This window comes from Phaethon aethereus, assembly GCF_964289735.1.
Source record: "Phaethon aethereus genome assembly, chromosome: 10".
Lineage (NCBI taxonomy): Eukaryota > Metazoa > Chordata > Aves > Phaethontiformes > Phaethontidae > Phaethon > Phaethon aethereus.
Window position 1 is genome coordinate 3,991,182 of NC_138586.1, and position 24,161 is coordinate 4,015,342.

Sequence of the window (24,161 nt, forward strand, 5' to 3'; positions counted from 1 at the left end):
AAAGAGGACTTTAAGAATTTACATTGCTTACTTGCCAGATTTCTCTAGTTTGGAATAAAGTAAGGACTTTATTAGAAGTAATATCCAGTTTTCAGCTTGCATGAATGGGAATGTGGCCCCTTCTCAAAAAATGAATTTATCTGAAGCCAAAGCTGTTTCCATGAAATGAAGATCCATGATATAGGCAGATTTTTTTGTTCTGGGTGTTTAGGATTTCTGTGTGCTGGATGAAAACGTGTCAGAGAATTTAAGTATCTTACAGGATTTTAGTTTAATTAATTTAATCTTTTCTTCCCAACAGCTCAACATTCTCTACTTTGGAGGCTCTTTCTTTTCCTTTTGTCGATAAAGATGAGAAAAAAGTGGATATTGGAGGATTTTCATTTTATCTTTTTTGGTGTGCTCTGTCTCCTTTTCATAGATGGAGGTAAACTACAACAAGTAAAACGTAAGTAGACTTCAAAGAAAGCTGTCACGTTCGCCCAAATTTGACATTTCCCTTCTATTTGGCATATGTGGTTCAGAAAATATCTTCAAACAAGAATGTCCTAAACTGTGAAACTGAGTTCAAAACCTTCTAATATTCTTCCTCCTTCTAATCCTACATTTAGTAAAATCAGGTCACGCCCATGTTTGGGGCACATTTTCCTGAAGCTGTACAGGTTTCATTGCATCATGAAGAGCGTAACACCTCAATTTTAGAATCTGTTTTATTTCAAATATCCTGAATCAAGACAGCACGTAATTCCATTTTAGTGACCTCTGTAAACATATGATGGATTGTCTGGATTTTGTCCCATGTGTAAGACTATTGTGCTGAAGTTTTCAGCTAGCGTAAAGTGTGTCCAAGACTGTTCTGTTGTGTTCCAAAAACCACCTCATGTGAACTGGATTAGATACATCCTTTGAGAAAATTAAGAGTCTAAGCACTGTCAAAAACTTGATGAGAAGAATTGAAAAGAATACAAACGAAGGGAATATTTCTACAAAGTCTGTCATCTGTGGGAGATGTTAACACATTTCAGAAAGCATGGCAAGGAGGAATAATTACCCATATAAGTCTATGAGTTATTGACTGCTACAGCCTTCTTACTATCTCTCTGGAATGCTACCGCCACCTGCACAGGCTGTGTTTTGGCCGCCTTCTTACAAAAGACATTGTTTGCCCTTGAGAAGTAGTTAAAAGTTTCAGCCTCAGTATCAGCAACTTCTGCTTCTACGGAGGCAAATTAAAAAAAAAGGGCAAAAAAGAATGAGTTCCAAAAAGACTGCCTTCTCCACCGAACTTACACGAAAACAATGTGCGGGTATCCCTGTTCAAAGAAAGCACAGTGTGAGAAATAATCAAACTCCAGCCACCTGCTTTTTCAGATCCTGTATTTCATTTGTCATGCTTTTGTGTGAAGTGAAAGCAGATCACTTCACAGTTGCTACTAATAATCCCTACTTCTTGCTACCTTCTTTTAGCCCAGTAAATGTGAAGAATGCCCCTTGCTTGGATTATCACTTGGAAGACAGGTATTTTGTTTGATACTCTGAAGTATCATCTATACTGAGGGTGATGAATTAAGATGAATTTGGGCATCGTTAAGATAACAGGAAGGACTTCTCTCACAGAAACACATGACAAACACCCTTTTATTGAAGAGCTTTGAGTTTTCAGCGTGAAACCATAATGTGACAGGGCAGTAATGTCTGATAGGTAGATGGATATCTGCAAAACTGCACCTGCAAGATTGGAAGTGCTTAATGAACAGGAAGATCTTAAAATATTTTGAATGCTGATGCATATGTAAGTCAGCACAAATTTTTCTGAACTACTAGGATAAACTTTTTTTATTACGTTGTTGAAATATGGAGATACTGAATATGCAGTGTAAATACAGTACATTTATCTTCCTTCTGCAGTTCCCTTGTTCAAAATCTTTCTGCTATACACCTGGAATTTTCCCGAGTTGAGCCCATTGCTTTGGTTTTGCAGTGAAAAGGTTTTGCTTCCTATAAACCTGTCTGAGCAATCAAGCACTTTAATTTTGTTACCGAAACGGGATCTTAGCCTGTGTTTTTGCAGGTGAAAGGGTAAACTCACCCTGTACAAAAGCCGTTTTATCAGCTATTTCAAGAGCTGCAATTTTGGAAAGATGGGAGGCCATGTCATTTATTTTGGTTTGGGAGGTTAGAAACAACAGCATATGAAATTAAGGGCATTTCCGTTGTGTGATTCTCCAGGGAAAATAGAAATGGTTTACAGAAAACACTGCACGCCTAGAAACGTTTCGTAAGCACAGAATGGGAACATTCATTCATAGCTCTTTCAATTCTTCACTGTTTTACAGATTCAGATACATACTGTGTGTTTCAAGATAAGAAGTATCGTGTAGGAGAAAGATGGCATCCTTATCTAGAACCCTATGGCCTGGTTTACTGCGTTAATTGTCTTTGCTCAGAGGTAGGACTGCTGAGTTATTGATTCTACAATTTCTTCTATGTGCTTAATTGACTAGAATCCTTTAATTTGTATCTACAATTTAACAAAGCCCAAACCTGTTTTCACTAGTGAGTCCTGATCATGCTGCAGGAAACAGAGACAGGTGATCCTAGTGAAGGGAAAACATTAACAGAGAAGGCCAATACTAGCAAAAAATATTTGCATGGGGTAGAAAAAACAGCTCCTTAACTAGCCAGAAACTTTGTCACTGCTGAGCATTACATCTTGAATAGTTAGACCCCACTACCTAAATACAATCCTTGCAGTTCCATCAGTATGGAGGATTGTGCTGAACCTGCATTTGGTAGTGTTTTGATCTATGTACAGTGCCCACATCTTCAGAGGCATTTCCACAGTCAAAGCATCTGCTGCCCTGAAGTGCTGAAGGAAGAGGCTTGGATATCACCGTTTGTAAAAATCTGTGAAAGAAGGATGAGATGATGAAAAATGAGAACAGGGTATGGGGAGCAGAGAGAATTGCGTAGGATGTGAAAGGACAGGTCTTTGGCCACTATCAGTTGATGCCCGATTCGAAGACACAGCAGTCATAGTTACTCTAAGTATGTCATATACAGCTCGGGGTGGGGGGGAGAAAATGAGCGCAGAATATGTCCCTTGGAGTACTTTAAAATTACTAAACAATAAGGGATCTTAATCATTAACTCATTAGGCACTCCAGATGCTGAGCTTTGTCTGATGTATTTAATGCATAATAAAGTTTTCTTGGCTATTTTCCCCCCTGCAAGTGTAAAAATCCTGGGCCCCTGTGCAGCATTTGCTCTGAGGGATCTGCTACTACAATTTAGTGCAGAGATGCACAACCAGTAGTCCCACAAGCTTGGCTTTATCTCAGATTTGTGCAGCAGAATGCATCTGTAAGAGAAAAAACAGTGTCGCAGGAAGAAAAGTCCCTGATTATAGCAAAAAGGAGTTTCCACTCACGTTTGCTGATCTATATGCAAAGTTGAAAACTCCTTCAGAGTCCATGTGTGGTAAAACACTCATTAAATTGCTGGAAGGCTGTGTTGGGTGGGGATGAAATTCACTGGAAAACCTAGAGATCTGGATACAAATCATTGCTCAATGATTTTTATGAAGATTGTTAAACAGTCTGGAGGGATGGAAAGGTGCATGTAATGCTCCTCTAGAGAACAGCACTGCTGTGATCCAGGCATACCCACACACTGTGAGGCTCCAACAAACACAGTGTATTTTATTTCTTTCCTTTGTATATGTGCATGGAAGAGCAGAGTGACAGTTCAGGGGAACAAAGTTAGTAAAGAAGGAGACTGCTTGTGGTAGTTATCAGTACATGCAGCTCAAAAGTGGTTCTAGACTCTACTTTCTTGTTTTTTCTGTTTTACCTGTGTTGTACCGTGAGGGTGCAAAATGTAACTTGGGGTTATTTCAACAGTGAGGATGCTGAGGGATCTCTGGGATGTGACTCTTGTTGCCTGGAAGGAAGACTTCAAATAACAATTGCAGCATCCAGCCATTCATTTGAGCTTCATCCTGGCCAAAAGAAATCCCCTCAGAACACTGACCTACAGTAAAAGCTCCAGATCATTAAGAAACTTGCTATAATTTTAACACAATTAAGGCTAGATAAAGCATTAGAAAACACGCCATGACATAGCACAAGTACAGACCTTAAACCAAATATTACAGCATAAAAAATGAAACGTAAGTCTGCCACAGACAGCAAATAGGAGACACCTAAGGGTAACCCACCTCTGATTCCCTGGCAGTAAATCAGTTAGGCAAAGGATACGTACAGAGTCTGAAGCAGCAACCTACTCCCTACACTGCAGAAAAAACAAAAAAAATCCCCAGGGGTCTTCATCACCAGTGTGACCAGAATTTCTTTGCTGGCCTCAAACATCATGATCATATGATCTCTGCACAAAACAAGTCATATCAGCCAGGCAACAGACCGAGATCTCTGCTCCATCTCTAAACAACAGTCTGTCCGTCCATCCCCTCCCAACACACACACTTCTAACATTTAAGAAAAAGGTGAGACAAATTAACTAAACACAGGCCAAATTATTTAGCCTGGAATTAAAAAAAAAGCCCTCCTGGTTTTGTGTGTATGTAATACTGTATTTTTACAAGTTATAATTTGCATACTTAAACCAGAGTAAAACTAAACATAATTCAGTGTTCTCACCCTGTTCCCCCTTTCTTTTACAACCCCTCCTCCCCCCCTCAGTGGAGACTGTTGACTGTTACTGTCGGGTAATCGGAGCATTCACAATTTGTCAGATCATTATATTACTCTTTAAAATACAGTAGCTTTTTGCTTGTGTTCATCGTCAGATCTGCAGACTCCAGGGGCTAAAATGAATCCTCTCCACACTTAGCACTTGATAACACAGCTTGGGAAGAGAGATGCTTTGTTACTCTTTGAGTATCTAATGCAGAAATGCTAACCGTGGCCCTGACTCAGAGAGGCCTACAGGAGCTTAAGTCCTGCCCTAGTCAGTAGGGCTTGGTCTCCCATATGTCACTGTGAATCTAAGTGTAAGATCAGTTAAAATAGTTCTGTCCTGCTGCAAACAGTGGAGTACTGCAGGCAGCGCTGAGGAGTGAAGTAGGCCTGCAGAATTTTTATCACAGTTGATCATGCACAGAAAGTAAACATTCACCTTGGGAGATTTCACAGGACTAATAATTAAAAAGGGAGTGAGGCCATGGAACAGGTCAAGTAAGCAATATGGAGCCAGGCCAGCAGGCAGTGCCAGCCTTTCTTCTACAGTAGTGCTTTACAGGCTCTCAGATAATGATCTGCTGGGCAAGGAGCTGTGCAGACCAGTGATACTCCTTATTCCACAAAGAGTCTACAGCCTAAAATTTGCTCCTCCTCTATAAAATCAGTATATTTACTTTCAATCATCATTGGAAACAGATGGTGATACAATTTTTAGTGTCTCTTTCCAAAGCAGATGCACAAATGTAGTTGGTGGGTAGTAATGATCTAAAAGTATGATTCCAGCCTGTGGTCTGCAGATATTTAGGAGTCAACGGATTATTTTGAAAGACATTGCTAGAAAAGCCTATACATATGCTATCTAAGGAGGTCTGCACCTCCACTGGAAACATTTCAGTGCTCCAGCAGGCATATGAAAATGAAGTGGATTTATTCCTGACACCACTTCAAACTACAGTCATAGCATAGTATCAGTGTTCATGCTGAAAGATCTTTCTTGCTATAAACATGAGCAACTCAGGGCTAAATTAGGAGGATGAATTATAGATGGGAAATGGGAATTTGAAATGGATAGTTTTTTCTGGTTACAGACATTGGAGAATGAAAATTCCCTGTGTTTTAATTATAAATCAAACTTAGATGTGGTCAAATAGAATATTATGTTAATGACATGAATAATGAACACTATTCCCAAGACTTGCTTGTATTTCTTAGAAAAATGGCTACTTACCAACTGGTGTTTTTTGTCTACTGGGGAACCCATAAAATGAAAACAAAAGAGTCTCCACAGTTTTCAGGAACAATTACAGACGCTATTGTCTCTTGCGGTCTTGAACTAACCCTCAGTAGGGGATATCTGAGAGACCTACCATTCATTATCTGTGTCTTAGTTTTGGAAATGCAGTTCCTAAGCACAATTTGCTCAAAAGAAAAACACAAAGATTGTTGCAATCCATTTTTAGGCACCTTCTCTGATTTTAAGGTTTGTATGGATTTCTGCTACATTCTGATCTCGAGCATAAATTTAGAGGCAGTAAAAGTAGTCTGGGCTTACCCTGGTGTGAGTGAAATCAGAATGTTGTAAAAAGGCATTTAAAAAACAAAATCTGGATGCAGAATAGAGAACACAGAAATTTGTAAGACAGCCCATTTCATTAAAGCATTGTCTTATGTTCCACCTGCAGAATGGAAATGTACTGTGCAGCAGAATAAGATGCCCAAGTCTACACTGTCCTTCCCCTGTGCATGTACCACAGCTGTGCTGCCCACGATGCCCAGGTAATTCCTCTTAATGACATACAGTCCTTTCTGAAATAGTTAGTTAATATGCTGAGTAACAACAAAATTAAATGTCTATGCTGGAAAACTTCTGTGAAGTTAACATCCTTCTATATCCGTTTAGGTCATGAGAGGCTTATCCTACAGTAAGTTACAGTATATCCTATGGTAGTTTCATTTTAGGAAATCAGAAGTATAGATTTGGGAAGGGATCAGGTAAGCTACCAAGTCCAGTCCCCTACAATCCAGGCAGAAGGTAGCAGAAGTTTCATTGATGGGGTCCATGGACTATCTGCTCCCCACTTCTTCCCTTATCTCTAAACTCCATCACAATAAAACCCCATCCCACAAACTTCCTAGGTTTCTGCTTTTGGTGCTTTTCATAAGAGCAGGCTAAAATACATGGTTATTTGCAATGGTTAATAAGCAATTCAAAAGTGCTGTGGCAAATGTGCATTTGTATAGGATCACTGTACAACCAGTCTGGTAACATTTGCCTTCTACATCTCAAATCCAGGCATAGCTTCATAATTAGTAGAGACTGTAGTAAATCATAGAAGCAGTGCTGTAGAAGTTTATGACTATATAAATCCAATTAGATACTGTACAGTAAATTCCTCCAGACTGTACATTTATTATATGCTCATTATTAAGAGCCACTGTATGAAAGAGACTAAGCAGGATCTTTCACAAGGCTGTTACAACATTCCCGACATGGCCTAATGGCTGGTAGATTTGACTGGAGCTTTTCCCTAAATGTCTGTCTTAGTGGCACCCCTCATTTTCACTTATAAAAGAGTATTCATGCAGCATCATAGAAAGGGGTTTTATTTGACCTTCTCCAGAGAGTTTCATTGTCTGAGGAAAACAGCTGTTCCCCGACCAAAACCTGTGAGCAGGAGGCAGTACGCAATGGTGGAGGGACACGAGCGCACAAGCAGTTTGCTGTTCAGCTGGGATTGGAGTGTGTTCATTGCACTTACTGGAGAATAAATGGCACCCACCCATGAATTTTTGGTAGGATTCATCTGATCAAGGTATCTAGAATCCTTTTTTAGTCAGTGATGAGAAAGAAGCATTTCAAGCGCATAACTCATCTGATGCCATGATGCCACTCTTCTTGTGTCCTGGTATGAGATTCATCCCATTCAACTTCAGATCTAACACTTTGGCATCTGGTTGATGGGAGAGTTTCATCCATCATGGTCTAATACACAGGAAAGAAAGTTTGTAAGGTAGTAGGCTTTATTTGACGAACTAGTACTGTTAGATTAAGTGGTAAGATGCTGGGAACAGGAACCCCTTTTCTGTTTTCAGATCAAAAGAAGGACTGGTGTGACGATGTGCCAAAAATCTGGTCTATTCTTCCAGCTTATCTAAGCTGCAGTTGGCAAGGGAATCATCTAGATACCCTTTACAGCTGTTGGAAACATGCTGTCCCCAGAGAGTGATTCATCCTGTTACCCAGATTGAGAAGAACTTTTCCCTGGAGATGCCTGTCTCTCTCCACTGACTATTGAGGGAGCACAGGCAATTAGCTTACTCTAGATGCTTACTTTTTTGACAGCTTAAGTTAAATCACAGACGTCCCACTCTCAGCAGGTAATTGGCATTTGGGGTCAGGAACTTGTTATTTTCTTTTTTTGTTTAATATTACCATACAGTATTTAGTATAGAAACATAAATGCTTCTAGATTTACTGGTTTTGCTTCAAGTGGTCTTTGGCAGTGAACTGTTTGGCTTTTTTCTGTTCATGAGGCTGTAAACGCTTTGATACCTATTAAGATATTAAAACATTCTACAATGACCTAGTAAGGAAGAGTAAGGGCCCCTGTAAACTCCCAAATCCTTCTCATCAAATTAAGTTCTTGCTATTCACAGTCTTCAGCTAGAATTTTGTACTGGTGTTTAAACTGATAAATCCAGAAAATTATCAGAATGAGCCTTTCTGAATTGTGATCCACTATCTTCTCTTAACTGCTCCTAGAATCTATCTATAGTCTATCATCTGCTACATGTTCTGGACCATTAAATTGCTAGCTGGGCATCATCTCTCTGAAAATGAGAGTCCCACTAAGGTTTATTTTTTCCCTAATTGAATCTGTAGTTCAGACAGATCTGCACGAATGTTAGGCAAAAGAGGACTCGGAATCTCCTATGATTTCAGGGGCTATTTGCATTCTGCTTTCTGCAGTGATTATGCATATCCTCTTTGGTGCGCTAACATCAGTGGTTATGTTCGTGACTGATCTGAATAGGAATCTCAAGCATTCTTGCACGTCTTATGCCAGCTTTCCATTCCTATGTGTCTGGCATACAATGTCTTTTGTGCAGTATCCCATGATATGCAGGAAATTCACTTCCCTGGTTTCCCTGGTTATTTTTTAATGGAACATGCTAGAGCTCTGGCCATTAGCCATCCATTCTAATTACTCTCATAAATGCTCATTATATTCTGTCATGCATGTTCCCCCTCAGTTTCTCAAGCTGCATTTCAGAAATGAGTAGTGTTAGTCACAGGGACTTTGGGCTCTTCCTCCTGCCTTTCTGCAGGCCTTATAGAGTGTAACTGCACAAATAACTGCCTCCTTATTTAATGAAGGAGAGGTAATGCCAGGAGGCAGAAACTTTCATTGGAAACTGAACTTCATAACTACCTAAATGGAAGAGCTGTTGAAGGGATTCCTTTGAGAAAAGCTGGCACTGCTCTCCCTTGGAATTAATGTCTCCTGCATCCATAGTGACACTGGACTTGCTGACACAAAGAGATGCAGTGTTTGTATCCTGTATCCCTGGCACCAGCCACCATGAATCTTAAGTAGTTGTCAGACATATGTTATGAAGCATCTTCTACTTTTCACCAATGGTTCAGTCCTACCAGCTTCTATCACAGAGTCACTGCTAACTTTTTTTTTTTTTTAAAAACTATCCTTTCTAGCATTGGCAAAATCCAGATCTTGTGTCTTAGAGGTAGACATTCCTCCGTTTTGCAGCTCTGAAAAGTATCTTACTATCTGAATTGGATTCTTATCATCACACATATGTAACCAACAATACTAGGTTCACATTCATCTGGACTCTTTTTACACATTAGCGAGACCCAAAAGGACATCACATGCTCCTGAGCTTGAACTCCTTTCTTCCACCTCAGGATGCTCCAGGCATCATCAGAGGAGGGGTAATTTATATAGAGTCAGGGAGAGAGTTCACCATCATTCTTAGAGCTGGATCAGCTCTTGAGCTAGAGTGGACTTCAGACCTCCTGCCTCCTGTCATGAAAATAAACTTTATGTACAAGTTCTTCAAGCATTTAGCTGCAGCTGTCTTTTATGGCACTACTACGGACAGTGCCTTTATAAACGGAATATTTATTGTAGATTGTATCATTTCTGCATGGAACAATTGTGAATCAAAACATTTAAAGTCTAGTTAAAGATCTAAAATTTTTGAGTACACTCTGGAATATGTAAGTCTAAGAGAGAGGAGAGTACCTTACACCAGAAGCAAAAATGCACAATTGCAGGATTTAGAAGGGGTTTTTGGTATTCCACTTGCTGGTTTGATTTCTCAGCAGATAAGGCTGCACACTGATGTATGAATCAGCCCATCTGGCTCCAGTATTTTTTAAGCTTGCTGCCCGAACTAAACACACTGGCTTCCAAGAACATTCATGATTAATAACACATTTAAGTTTAAACTCCTTTGGTACTATGATTTTTCTGTATCAAATTCAAACCACTGTTCTGATGTACTTTTCATTGTTCTTTAGATATTGAAATAACAAAATGCCAGATGGTACCTGTATACATAGCTGGACTAAATACAAAGATGGACCAGATCAGGCATCTCACCACAGTGGTCTGAGAACATCACCTAAAAATAAATGAAGCTATGTCTGCATGGTGGACTGCAGTGTGACTTAGTAATACCTGTATCTTTCAACTAGCGATTTTAGATCCTGGAAGTAGCCTAGTTAGGATAGTACAGAAGTCACTGCACTGGAAAATTTGCTTAAGAAGCAGGAAAAATGCACCTGCAATGAGGTCAGCGCTACCTTCTCTCAATTCCTTCCAGTAACTGAGCTAGTCCAGGTAACACACTGCACTCTGTAGCGTAGATATTCTTAAAGGCTCAGCCTTGCAAGGTGCTAAGTACATACACCACCTGTTGACCTGATATACATTGTACATGTAAACACAGAAACATCTGTATAATACAATGCATCTTGCACTGAATTACAATCAAATTGTTCGTTGGGCAGTTGGAATGCTCTGGTGGAATGATTTTTCACTATGGAAAGAGGTGAAGAGGTTTTGGGTTCTACCCAGCTCACACACCAGAGCTCCCAGTTCTAGTCTTCTCACCCTTCCATTCAGAAAAACCCAATCTATTTCACAAACACTTCTGGGATGGAGGAAGGTATATTGTGCCCAACTCTTCCATTCTCTATACAATTCTCATTGGTACCACCTACCCTTCTCATATCACTGAGAAACTCATGGCCCAGAGCTCACTGAAGTTACAAGGAGTTTCAATTGCCTTAAATAGATGGCTTGAGTCAGAGAGAGAGAAAAAACATACAAATACAGTAGTATGAAGAGATGTTCAGATGGTCTCTTACTGAGCAGATACTGTTTTCGATGCTGTTAGTAAAAGAACAGTCGTTACCTCTGATATAAAAAGTGTCTCTGTTGACTGATGCTACATATCTGAAATTGAAGTCAGAAACACTTCATATCTTGAATTCCAGACTGAAAACAGGCTATTATAGCAATACTCAACATCAAGAATTTTTATGAGTAACCTGGCAAAGGGCATATCACCCTTTTAAAAGTTGTGCCTGAACCAATATGCATAGTTCAAACACCTAAATATTTCATGAGGATTTGGAGATGGATCCTGACTTCACATATGACTTGAGAAACTTTAGAACTCTCCACTATCCAAAAGATCAGATCTCTTTCCTACCATGAAAGATCTTCAAGGTTCTCAACCCTGACAAGTTGCAAACACAGAAACCCTTTTCCTTTCTGTATGTTAATCTGTCCCTCTATTGCCTAAGTCCCCAGGCAGCAGAATTTCTTCATGAACTGTGCTGTCAAAACACCCACTTTCCATCTTACTCCATAAAAATATTTGAGACCATTGGTCATGCCACAGCATAAACAATCTCTGAGTTTGTGATTTCCTTTCTGTTACATAATGGTGAAAGGATTAAGGAAGAAGGCCACAAGAAGATTCTCATAAGAAGAATCATATGCAGATAGTATTTACTTCTTTCATGATTCTTACTGAAATTTGAATTTGACACTACTACATATTATAGCTACTGAAAGTTGTTACATGCCGTATTTTGAGACAATAATTTAAAAAAGGCATCTTACAAAGGTGCCTCCTAAAGGCCTAGATGCAGTCTGTGAGATGAAAACAACAGAGCAATAACTGTTGTCATTTTATGAAAGACTTGATAACTTAAAAAATCTTATAAAATCCACCACTTGTGGAAAATAACAACAGCTTGTAAGTGATTTTGATACTGAATTCTTAGTGCCCTACACACAGCTGATGGGAACACTGTGCTTGACACATGAAGGGCACTCTGGCTAGCAGGGATTAAGGAACAGTGGAGGACAATCTCTGTGTAAATAATTGATTGAGAATTGTTAAATCTTGGCAGAAATGTTCAGATGAAAAAAATCTAAGGCAGCACAAGCATCAGTAAAGTTAGGTATTGAAAGTACAACATTATAATAGCTGGGGTTCCCTTCACACACCTCTTTTGTAGCCATCAACAATTAGCATTGGAGGAGTTCAAACACCTGACCTATATGTCACCTACAAAGTCTCATCTATCAGTGACAGCACGGTGTACTACATGTACAACTGAAAGTCCCTGGAAGTGTCTCCATACAAAACATAGTGCTAAAAAAATGAAGAAAAAGAAAACTCAGTATGCAGAAAGAGATTTCTGCACAATTAATTTTGGAATACAGAAGTGGGGAAACTTCAGGAATACTCCACATTAATGAATGAACTGCAAAGCTTGAACATCCTACTGGTTTTATTCTTGCTCATACAACATTATCCACATTTCTGGAAGCAGCTGAATTGTCTGGGAGATAATATAAAAAGCTAAGACTCCTGAAAATCTTGACCATTTGCAACCATTATCCATGCTTGTCTGAACTGTTCATCCAAAGAATAAAATCCATATATTCTGTAAATGATGCATGGTATGTAACAAGTTCGTAACCACTTTAGTAATGGGTCCTACAAGGATTGTCTTGCTGGCACCAAAGAATAGAGAGTTGACATTTAAATAACAGTCCAGAAATATGAGTTTGGAGCTATAGGCACATCTCGGATTTTAGAAAAACTGGCCACATTCTCAGCATCCTGCCCACTTTGCCACATGTCTGACAGGAGCCTCAGTCCATGGAAGAAAATCTGCAGAGTCAGCTCCCCTTCAGTGTTCACCTCTGCCTTCCCTTGTTACTTTACCTCAGCATCTGAATCTCTTGAGACCTTTAATCCATGCTGCGGCACTGCCTGTGTGCCCAGTAGGTCTTCACTGCCCACCTCTGCACTTTTCAGATAATGAAAAAGAAATTAAAAATAACTTGTGAGCCAAGCTCTTGGCAGTCATGGTACGTCATGGTCTAGATATCCCTGCTCATTGCAAAGGGGTTGGACTAGATGTCCTTAAAAGGTCCCTTCCAACCCAAAGACTCTATGATTCTACAGTACAGGAGACTGCGGAACTGGAATGCCAACATACACAGAAGCTGACAGTAATCACTGGGGAACTACTTACTATTATCTATAGATAAAAGCAAATTTCAAATTTTTCCAGTTCGCATTTCGTTCCTGTGGAGGTACCATAGAATTACAGAGCTGTGCTTTTTTATGGTTACTCCACATACACAAACAAGGTGGATATTCATGTCTGCAATGTGAAAAACTCACAGAATGTTACAGAGCAACAGAAATTAATGAGATGCTCTGGGTTTTGTATAGTCCCAACAGTGAGTAGCTGTAAGATAGTTCAAATAAATTGTTTATTTGGAAGTAAATTTGATTTGGAAATATAATGATACAGGCATTCTTTGGAGATGCTAATTTTTTCCTATTGATGTGCGCTTAGATAACTCTGTTTTGTCATTTGCCTTTGTTACTAGCTTCATAAGGAATGTTTGGTATCACAGCCAGATTAAGGTTATCACTTGTTTCCATTCTGCTTTTTTGACCATAAAATTCAAACAATCTATCTGTAAATCAGCATCCAAAATGCACTGAAAAAAATTGTATCTTCCCACATGGGTGACAGAATTAGAACTTCCATTCTTTGGATTGACATGATAGGATAAAATGGGCGGCTCAGAATTTTTCCAGGATAACTTCCAAGAGTTTCAAAGATGCTTCAGAGAGGATTCAAAATAAACCAAAGCTTCACTCAATTTGTTTCCTTGGCTGGGAGAGTGATTGGTAGATTCATATAATAGTTCAGCTTTAGTGCAGGAACTAAAATGGAGCAACCTAGAAAGTGTTTTATGACTCCTTCAGAGTTTTGCTGGGCAATTTTTTATGCCACTATAAAAGAAAACACAGGAAATTAAGCTGCAGAAAATATATTAAAATAATGTGAAGAGCTTGACTTTAGCCCTAGAAAGCTAAAAACAACCAACAGCCTTTTAAGCTGAAACTACATCTTTGCCTTGAATCTGTATGAAAGTTCATACTGTCTAGATAAGGTGCTACTAGTTCCTTCAAGCAACGAGTTTCATACACTTTTTGCCGTCTGATCATATTAAAGACTAGCTGTTGCGATTAACTCTGAATTACCTTGGAGTTTTTAGAGCTTAACCTGGGCCTTGAAGTTATTTTAATGTAAAGCATTTTGTGGCTTAATATCTTTGACACCTGCACCTCTGAGAGGCACATATGGATTTTGTTTAGAGCTTGTGTTTGTAGTTTTTGGATAGTGCACAACTTTTCAATCCAAATTTATTGTCAGCCTCAGCCACTGCTTTAAAAACAACATCGTTGCACTGTTTTTGTTGTTTTTCAAAGGGACCTTCATACGTCATCTATGTTTCTTTAAATCATAGATTTGTAGTAAGTTGGATTGTGGTGCATGACTGAGGGAAAAGACTAAATGCAGAGGGACTGAGGGTTGATCCACGGTCTACTGTAGTCAATCAACAGATTTCTACTAGCTTTGATAGTTTTTGGACTCAGCCTTCCATGGAAACAGATGCAGTTATTGACTGTGATGTAGTCCCCTCTCTAGAAATGCTAAGGGGTATGGTAGAAATATGAGACAGAAGATGAAAGAGGAAACTGCCTTTATGCTGTACCACACAGAGTAGGTGTTTGGGCCAGGTTCCAAATTTATTTACTTCAATGGACTTCAGATCAGACTTTGAGGTGACACATTCATGAAGAGTGGAAACAAAAGTAGAGGGAAGAAATTAAGGAAAGGAATTTTTAATAGGAAAGAAATCCATTTGCTCTCTTATGCTGTGCTATAATCCCGTAAGGACCTCCAGCCACAAAGGTTATTTAAAGTAATACTAGGGAATCCCTAGAAGATAACCTTGCACCGAAACAGTGTAATAGGTTTTCTCTGTCTGAGGTTCCTTTATTCTCATGAGAATTTCATTCTGGTGATGAAGCAGCTCTAGAATATTTGTGTTTTACCGTTCTTGACACAATAGTGGTAAAAGCATTTACCCTTTTAGCAGCTGGTGGTTTTAACCTTGCAACAGCCAGTTTGCAACAGCAGTTTGTCCCGCCATGTGCTGACGGCACTCAGGGCTCAGTTTAGTTGTCCAGCCCTGAAGCTGCGCTAGGAGCAGATCAGGAATATGCAGTAACTGAGTCGATGGCACTGACAGGTTTCCTGCCTTTCTGAGGCAAATGTATGCAAGAGGCTTCCACAGATACTGAGGGATGTTTGGTAAATTTCTGGAAAAAAAACAGCATGTGTTATCCCAGGTCACCATGACACTTGTGTTCCAGAATGTCCCTTGCTGCCTATAATACAGATTCCCTGTCTTCTCTGTTTTCTTTATCTTCTCTGCATTTGGCCCTTCTCACCAAGTAGCCCCAGCATAGCACACTCATACTAAGGTGGCCAAAATATGATCACAGAATGTCTTCTGCATTGAAGACCTTTTTGAGGAAGTGAACCACAGTGGCAGAATGAGGAAATCCAGATTCTCAGCTGTATGCTTCTTTGCACTGGCCCTTTTGATAAAAATGGATCAGAAGACAAGCTTTAATTGGATCTCTGAGTACAAAGCAAACCTACTGCTGTCACCGTACCTTAGTTTCACTGGAACTGCAGGAAAATAGGCAAGTGCTCTGTGTTATATAAAAGCACTGCTATTTGTGCATGAAATGCACTGCATAAACACAGAAGAATAGTATTTATGTGATATTTTTCCCATAAAAACATAAGGATCCTTTTTTAAAGAATATTTTTAAAAATACAGTTTAGTTTGAACACATAGCAGGGTTCGTTCAGTCACAGAGTTATTCCAGATTTATTCAACTTAACTATGATCAAAATCTCGCTGACTGTCACTCTCCTAGCAAGCTGCATAATCTCTTTCTGCATGGTGCTTCCCTCACCTCTTTAAGTCTTTGGCTGCTCTGTTTTGAATTTGTAAGGATCAGATTATCAACACATACTTATTCCTCCATTCCAAATACGTGTCTTATACTGAATAGCTGTTTTTTATATACAATAACCATATTCCATTGTCTTATGTGTAGTAGAGGGAAGAGCCTAACATAGAGGATTTCTGCCTGGAGGCAGGGTTCTTTATCTTTTACTTGGAATGTTACTAGCACTTAGATTTTTCCAGGACTATGAAAAGCTTTGGAACATAGAGCTCTGATTCCTTAGGTGAAAGAAGGCTAGTTCAGATATTGTTAATCAGAGCAGCTCCACAACTGCTCACATCTATACGTGCTTATCTAGCTGTCAAAATGGCTGTTCCAGCAACAGGAAGAGGCACATACCATTTTAAAACTGGAGAGAGGAGTTTAGCCCAGGTCCCTTCACAAAGCGAATTTCAAAGTCATTAGATTTACTCGCTTTGTGCTTCTTTCCTGTACATAAGGGTGACAGAGAATTCAAACATGTTCCAACTGCCTCTGCAGTCAAAAGTAACTGTAAGAGTAAACCGCAGTAACTCACTCTGGGCCTGCTTCGGTAAGATGCCAGATTCAAGTCTGTATCTTGCAGTGAGTAGAAGCCGCAAAGGAGCTTTAGATTCTCCAGTATTGTACACATGTCCTTGATAACACAGAAAGATAAGTAATGTGCATTAGTAGGCAGCAAACATGCACAACTACAAAGGAGAGTCCAAACCTGCTGCCATCCAATGTGATACTGATATAGCACTTGCTGTTGCTTTCCCCATATACCAGTGACACAGAGCGTTACTAGCATATGCCATCGAGAATGAAGCACACCATTTGTCAGGACCTTCCTTTTAGTTTAGTTTCTTCTGCATGAGGTGTAAAAGCATTACCTACTGCAGGGAAGTGTTTTGAACCAAAGCACAGCTCATGTGCTTTGAATTAATTTTCAATATTGCTGCCCCAAAATTTAAATTAAAATGCTACACCTTGTTTATTTAAGAGTCCTAGTCTCCAGCCTTATTCACTGAGTACTTCCTTCCAGAAGTCACTCACTGGGACCCACTTGAAAGAAATGGACTAATCTATACTGTGGTGTAAAAGATGCTCTTCACCACGTGCAAAGTGGGACCTTATGGTATATTGTTACCCTTAAAGTTTTAAAGATTCTGCACTAGGAATTAAAAAAAAAAAATCCATGAGCTAGCCCATTGTCATGGGTGTTTGGCAAAAAAAAAGACAAGAACTGTTTTTCCTGCTGCCAGTCCCAGCTCCGCTTTCAGATAAAAGCTGAAAGTTGGAGTGGGAGGCACAGTTCCTACTCTGCATGTGTCTACCTCAGGATAGAGCTATTGTTGTGAATGATCGTACTCAGGCTAGCTGATTTGTGGAAGTCTTGTCCCGTACACAAACACAAATTGAATTTCATTCTAAGACAGATGCACAACTCCTGTGGGTGACAGCCTGTTTCATGTTAAAAATACATTTCAGTGGTGGAGGAAAACACAGCATTTTTTACATTGTGGTTGGTCTTTAGCAACTGCAACCTGCATTCTGGGAGCAGCTGAAGAAAGCTAGAGCGGTAACAAGGTGCATAACATAAAGAAAGCTTCCAACGTCTTATCTGCAACTCTCTCCTCCCTACATTTTGAGCTTCCAGCAGTCAGTGCAAGTTAGCATTTTATTCTACATTGTTGCCTGGATTTTTTTCAACCCACTGTAAATTGCATCTCCACCTGCAGGCTTTTATCCAGAAATGTAATTTTCTGTGCATCAATAAGTTATCCCATTAATGTTATTCCACACTACTTCAGTTAGTGTTTTGGGGCCTCCTAGAATTAATCCTTCACAGTGGAACATGAAACCCATTGTGTTATCCTTTAACATCGCTATGTTAAAAACACCAGTAAAAAGACTCAATAAGCAAGAACCATCCCTGTATCTCTCTCCTGACTTATGTGTATGTTACCCTAGAGAATGATTTGGCTTGTAGGGAGAAGACCTGGACTCCGTGAAGGAGAAGAATTAGCAATATTTTTGTAACAAGGAGACCAAGGGGTATGTGCCCTACCCAAGCAAACAATTGTTTGAAAAACAGATGTCAGGTCATCAAAGTGCTACTCACTTGTGTTGGACAGTGTGCGTACCTAGGCTGATTCAGGTTTCATAAAATTTTCAACAAGCAAGACAAGGAGAATTACTCTCATACTCTAGTCAGGTTCTCCTTTGGCATTAGAAATGCTCTGCACATTTCCAAGAATTGTGTTTTATTTGACCTGCATAATTGCTCTTTATGTGTTGCTTCTGAATATATAACCTGCAATTCTTATGCCAATTTTAAATGTCAAGACAAGTAATATCGCCTCACATGGTGTTATGTTACAATTTGGGATGACCAGATTTCTGTATAGAAGCAGGATGTTCAAAGATGACCAGTTAGCTGGTGTCTAAAGACAGTTTCCTGCACCACGATACAGCCTAGAGAGCTTTGAAGTACCTGTTGCAACTAAACTGACTCTCTCAATTGTGTTCAGTAAGTAGCAAAACTCACTGGGAATACAAGTGAATATGCAGGAGAGATGTCAATGCAAACAGTTGTCCCAGAGTTGTAGCAGAATTCAATTGCTTGTCTAGTGAATAGGGTTCCAAAACAAATCCTCAGTTTCTTGGTCTGTACATGCTTATGCTCCATGTTGATTCAGAGAACATGTTTCATAAAATCCTCTCTGGATTCAAATTCATAATCTATCATCTGTCTACTTACAAAAGACCAGAGAGACTATCTGCAGAACAGTTCCCAGTATGGTAAGTTTCTTAAGGCATTAGACCTCATGATTAATTTCATATTGTTTAGCACTTGATTGTTTTTATAAGGGTGGTTAATAAAACAGACAAACTGCAAAGACGCTGAGTGCCTAGCGTTTCTGCTTGATGTTAAAAGCCCATCTTTTTCAAGTAAATGACACTAGGTGATTCTGAATGTTGCAGTTTAAAAATAGTCTCTAAGTCAGCAAGCCAAGAGTCTGTAGGATTTTAAAAAAATGATCTTTGCCAGATGTTCTGATACTAAAATAAGCAATATTGAGAGTGTTAAGTACTAACAAGAATGGCCAGTATATTGTAGAAGAAAGTATCTCATAGAGATGCAATAAAAACCCACAGACCCTTACTGAGGTGCTGTGCAGGGTCCTAACAGACCCTGCTGAGAGATATGCAGCAGCATGAACTTTGCCTACACACCTCCCTTGTCTAATCTGTACAATCTCCATTTCGGGAGTACACTCGGTTACCACTTCAACCTATTACTAGCTGCAGATCAATAAAGCTTGGCACAATGACTTTCAGAAAGCCAAGATGCTTGGCCTCATGGTCCACAATGGCAAAGACCACCCAAAAGCAACTGATTTTCTTGTCTTGAAGGTCAGATGTCACATCATAAATACTTTACTGTCATGCCATGACTGTACTGATTCTGTGGTGGTTTTGCCAGTTAGTTAATGTCCTAAAATTGTTTGTTAGCAACTGTACCTCCTGACTTTATCCAGAAGGATCCAAGTTGAACTTAGCTGACTGTAGTAAGGCCTGGATCCTAAAGCCCTTCCTCAAGTAAATCACCCCACATTTCCCAAAAGGCTAGTTTACTCATAGCCAGTTACTGCTTTTCACTTTCAGCACATAAATACTTTTACAGAAGTTACCACTGTTTCAAACGCCAGGAACTGCCCATGGAATTTGTCTAAGCTATTCAAGGGATTAGTTGCAGATAACTGATGCTCTTCTGCTCCACATCCAAGTAAGGGTAAAGCATCTCAGGACCAACTTTTTACAACAATCCAGGAAGGAATGGAGTTGTAAACAGAAAAAGCTAAAAGATGCGGTTTCCAAAACTGACTGTGATCCATGTGACACAGTATCTCTTTCTCCCAGGAGTCTGGAAAGCCCCAGAAGCCAGGAAGCCCTGGTCTGTGTACATAATATGACTGCCCTCAAACCTTGGCCCTTGGAAACCTCAAGTCTTGGGCAGACCGTCAGGAACCCTCGCTTTCTACAACTACCTGAAAGGGATTGTGGCGACATGGGTGTTAGTCTCTTCTCCCAAGTAACTAGCGACAGAACTGGAGGAAATGGCCTCAAGTTGCACCAGGGGAGGTTTAGATTGGATATTAAGAAAAATTTTTTCACCAAGAGAATGGTCAAGCATTGGAACAGGCTGCCCAGGGAGGTGGTGGAGTCACCATCACTGGAAGTGTTCAAAAAACGTGTGGATGTGGCGCTTCAGGACATGGTTTAGGGGTATGGTGGTGTTGGGTTAATGGTTGGACTTGATGACATCGAAGGTCCCTTCCAACCTTAATGATTCTGTGATTCTGTGATTCTGTGAACCCAGGCATGTTTCCATGAAAAATCTGTGATTGGAGTAGACTCCACTGAACCAGAAAATTTCCACAAAAATGCCTGTGGTTTATCAAGTTCGTATCTAACTCTGTTTTGTCAGACTATCAGGAAAGCATTAGTGCTGCACTTCACACTAAGTTAGCATCCCTTCATGGCAAACTTCTTGCCATATTGTTTCTTCACAGGCCCTGCCAAATGGCCTACAGTTCATGAAATATGTGAACTATACCTACATGCAGTTCTGGTTCATACTGAACTTTTATATCAGGCTGTACTACAGATCTGAATTGATACAAATCTTCTTTGTCTAGATCAATAGTTCCTCCTAGTACAAGCATCCATCTGAAAAATAATCTTAAAAAGCAGCGTTCAAGCAAGCACCTAGGCTGAATCCTGAAGGAAACCTATTGGCTCTGTTGAGGCCAGGATTTACCTTGTGTAATGGCACTCCAGCAAAAAACAGCCTAGGTAGGCAACAGAAGCTGGACAGAATCCCACGTTTGAAAGAGGGGAATGCTTGGATATAAGAATTCAAGCATAGCCACCATGGTCTCCAATTGCTTTTTAAAAAATAATTGTTTTGAAGCTAATCTATTTTTGATACAGTGTTATTCTGTTGCCTATTTGTAAAACCTGAAAGATTTCTTCAGCCAGGTTCAACCTTTAAAGTACTTACAGGATAGGTTCAAATCCATAACAAGTCACACAAAGCCTAGGTTGCACATCTTAGCCCCCTGTCAATGTTGGTGATAAATCAGTGCTATCCATATTGCTAACTCATGGTCTTATCTTGATCGCACTAAAATCACAGGCAAATGTAAGCACGGCTTGTCAACTTTTATGCTGAAGTCTGAGTCCTTAGAGAATAGATGCCAACCACAGAACCAAAGACGCTTCCTTTTTGATTGATGCTATAACATCTTTACCCTGTTTGTTTTATATTGCTTCCACTGATATGCTATGAATGCCAGAAAGAAAAGCTCAGATTGAACCCAGTTAATTAAAAGGATTCACACAGATGGTTTGCCTGGTACTTTACAGAGGCAGCTAATTAAAGCAATGTTAGTCAGCACCATTAAAATGCCAGATAAAGCTTTGGGAACAATCCTGATTAGGAAGCAAGGTTTACAAATAGAGCTTTGAGCAAGGCAGTATATTTGCAGTTAATTAATCTCATTCTAACATATCTTAACTAAGGCACAGAATAATGCATGCTGATGTCAATATTAATGCCAAGATTTTTCAAAGTTCAAGCCTGGCACTTATTAAAACAATCCACAATGACTCTAATTTCACATTCTGCAGGAAAATATGGTATCATGAGGGAGTTTGAACTCCTCTAATTATCCATGATTTCAAGAGCACTAGAAAAGAAACCAAGGGAAGTCCTAGTTGTAGAAAGTCAGTCACACACTAGCAAAGACACAGAGAGAGAAAAACTGCACCAGACAGAAGTTATATTTAGACATGCAATATAAACAAAGCTTCCTTGCAGTTTTAGACAGATGCTGTGTTTGGAGAGCATCAGTTGCCTTCTCCAATATGCTGTCTCCAATATATGACTGTATATATTTTTTTGCAATAGCCATAATGTGGTCTTGATCTGAAAACTTCTAAACCTTATTTTATGCAACCAAATAGGCCCATTCACTTAATACGCTAAAAGATAATCAAATGCATAGGTATGTGCAGCGTAGGACCTAAACCATGGTCTTACGCCCTGTAATTGAAGTTGACTTTTCTTACAATTAAGTCTTCGAAATAGCAATCGAATTTCATCCCATATCCCAAAGATAGGCAGACGTACATGTGTTTTGGGCTGCACGTTATGATTTAGCTGTTATAGGCCTAACTTCTGTGACCAACTTAAAAGAAATATAGATGAAAACAACTACCTACTGCAACTCTCCACTGTCATTTTTCCAAGCAATGAAAGTTTCACCATCCTCCTTCCCCTACTTAGAAGCCACAGTTTAAAGGCATTTGGTCATTTCCTAGCCAACTGAGCAATGTGGCATATACTAAGGTAAATCTGCAGTAATATTTACTCTCTTCATCCAATACTCTGAAGAGTCATGATGTCTCATGTCAATGAGAGTCATTCAAGTACTGGTCCTTGCAAATGTCAGACCACAAGCCAAACACTGCTTTTGGACAGGCATCCCACATGGGCACAGCAATGTCCTGCAGAGGCTGCATGAACAGGGCCTCACATACAGACAAGAGCCGTCTGTATTCTCCTTCTTCATTTCATTTCATTTCATTTCATTTCATTTCATTTCATTTCATTTCATTTCATTCACATTTCTTTCCGGCTCTACTGCTCTTCCAGTTGCCCAAGGGGCAAGGGGATAACTAAAGGTTTGGCAATCTCTTTCTCTGCTTTCTGCAAGGTGACTCTCGGAAAGCCCAAGAAACTATGGTGACATAAGTTTTGGAAGGTAGTGCAGTCCTGAGAAGCGCCTCTTTACTCATGTTTTTCAACATTTGTGCCTAATGGGACCGTAGCTGAATTTGTCACTTGAACCTTTTGCTGATGACTCTCAAAGGTTGTGTCTTAATTAAAGCATACATCTTGCCATTCCAGAAAGTGTATTACTAGCAAACCATACAGAAGGTGCCAAAAGCACTGCATTTCTATGCCAAGCACAGGTGTTGTCAAAGCTCTGTACTATTTGTCAGATTTTAGAAAGGTATCATTAGACACACTTGATTGTACTGAAATAATGACGTATTTGGTGCTTCAAAGGAGGAAGTGCAAATGCTGTGTCTGTCTCGAGGAGAAATGAAATGTCAGGCAAGGAACCCCAAATGGCTAACTTCTCCAGACGTTCTCCTGCAGATTATTCTTTGCTGACCCACTAGACTCTCAAATACTGTAGTACATGTGTGTTCCACAGCCAGATTTGACATTTACCATTCAAAATATTATTAATATTCGATGGACCAATGTAACTAAGTATATGCTTTTATGGAAGACTCTTAAGTGTCAGTGTTTAATGCCAGTGCATGCCAGCAGAACACTGCTCTTTCACTTGAGCTCCCAGGTGAAAAATGTGCGTTCTGTGGTGGCACAGTTTCACAAAATCATCTCCTCAGTTTTATCAGATAGATAATGAAAAGGGTTACAGCAAAACCTGAATTTTTAGGTCAGGTTTCTTTTACATGAAATCCCAGACCCACAGAATGAAATTTCAGCTGCATTCCTAGAAATTTGCAGTGATTCGGGCTCCAGAGAACAAACGGTCCACTGTTACTTCCATAGAGCTCTTGTTCAAAATGCCTCTTCCCATGCCGAGATGCTAAATTTATGTGAATGTAAACGTATAGGGCCAGATTCACTGCCCTATAGGTATCAAGTGACTTACATTTCATAGGTAAAGTATAATCCCTTTGCACAGTTTGTCAACTGCTAATAGTTAAACAATCTAGGGGATGTTTTAACATAAGGTAGAGATAGCTGTATGTCAGAAGAAAATTTAACCCACGTGGTGCAGAACTCAATACGATCTTCAGTTGAAACAGGAGGTTTCAGGGTTGAATTGACACTGCTATCTTGTGCACTTTGTCACGTGCACTGAGTTCTGCAAACAAAATGCACTCATTTGCACATCTGACGTTACAGTGCATGTCAGAGAA

General features: G+C 39.7%; 1 protein-coding gene across 1 annotated transcript in view; it reads left to right on the plus strand.

The window, feature by feature from the left end:
* Positions 1 to 351: 351 nt before the first annotated feature.
* CHRDL1 (chordin like 1) overlaps positions 352 to 24,161 on the plus strand; it is a gene marked incomplete at its 5' end in the record, with an annotated part of 40,491 nt that continues 16,681 nt past the window's right edge. Inside the window, 3 exons of the mRNA XM_082003971.1 lie at positions 352 to 448; positions 2,337 to 2,449; positions 6,383 to 6,476. Coding sequence (XP_081860097.1) covers positions 352 to 448; positions 2,337 to 2,449; positions 6,383 to 6,476 — 304 coding nt within the window. The remainder of the gene's footprint in view (positions 449 to 2,336; positions 2,450 to 6,382; positions 6,477 to 24,161) is intronic.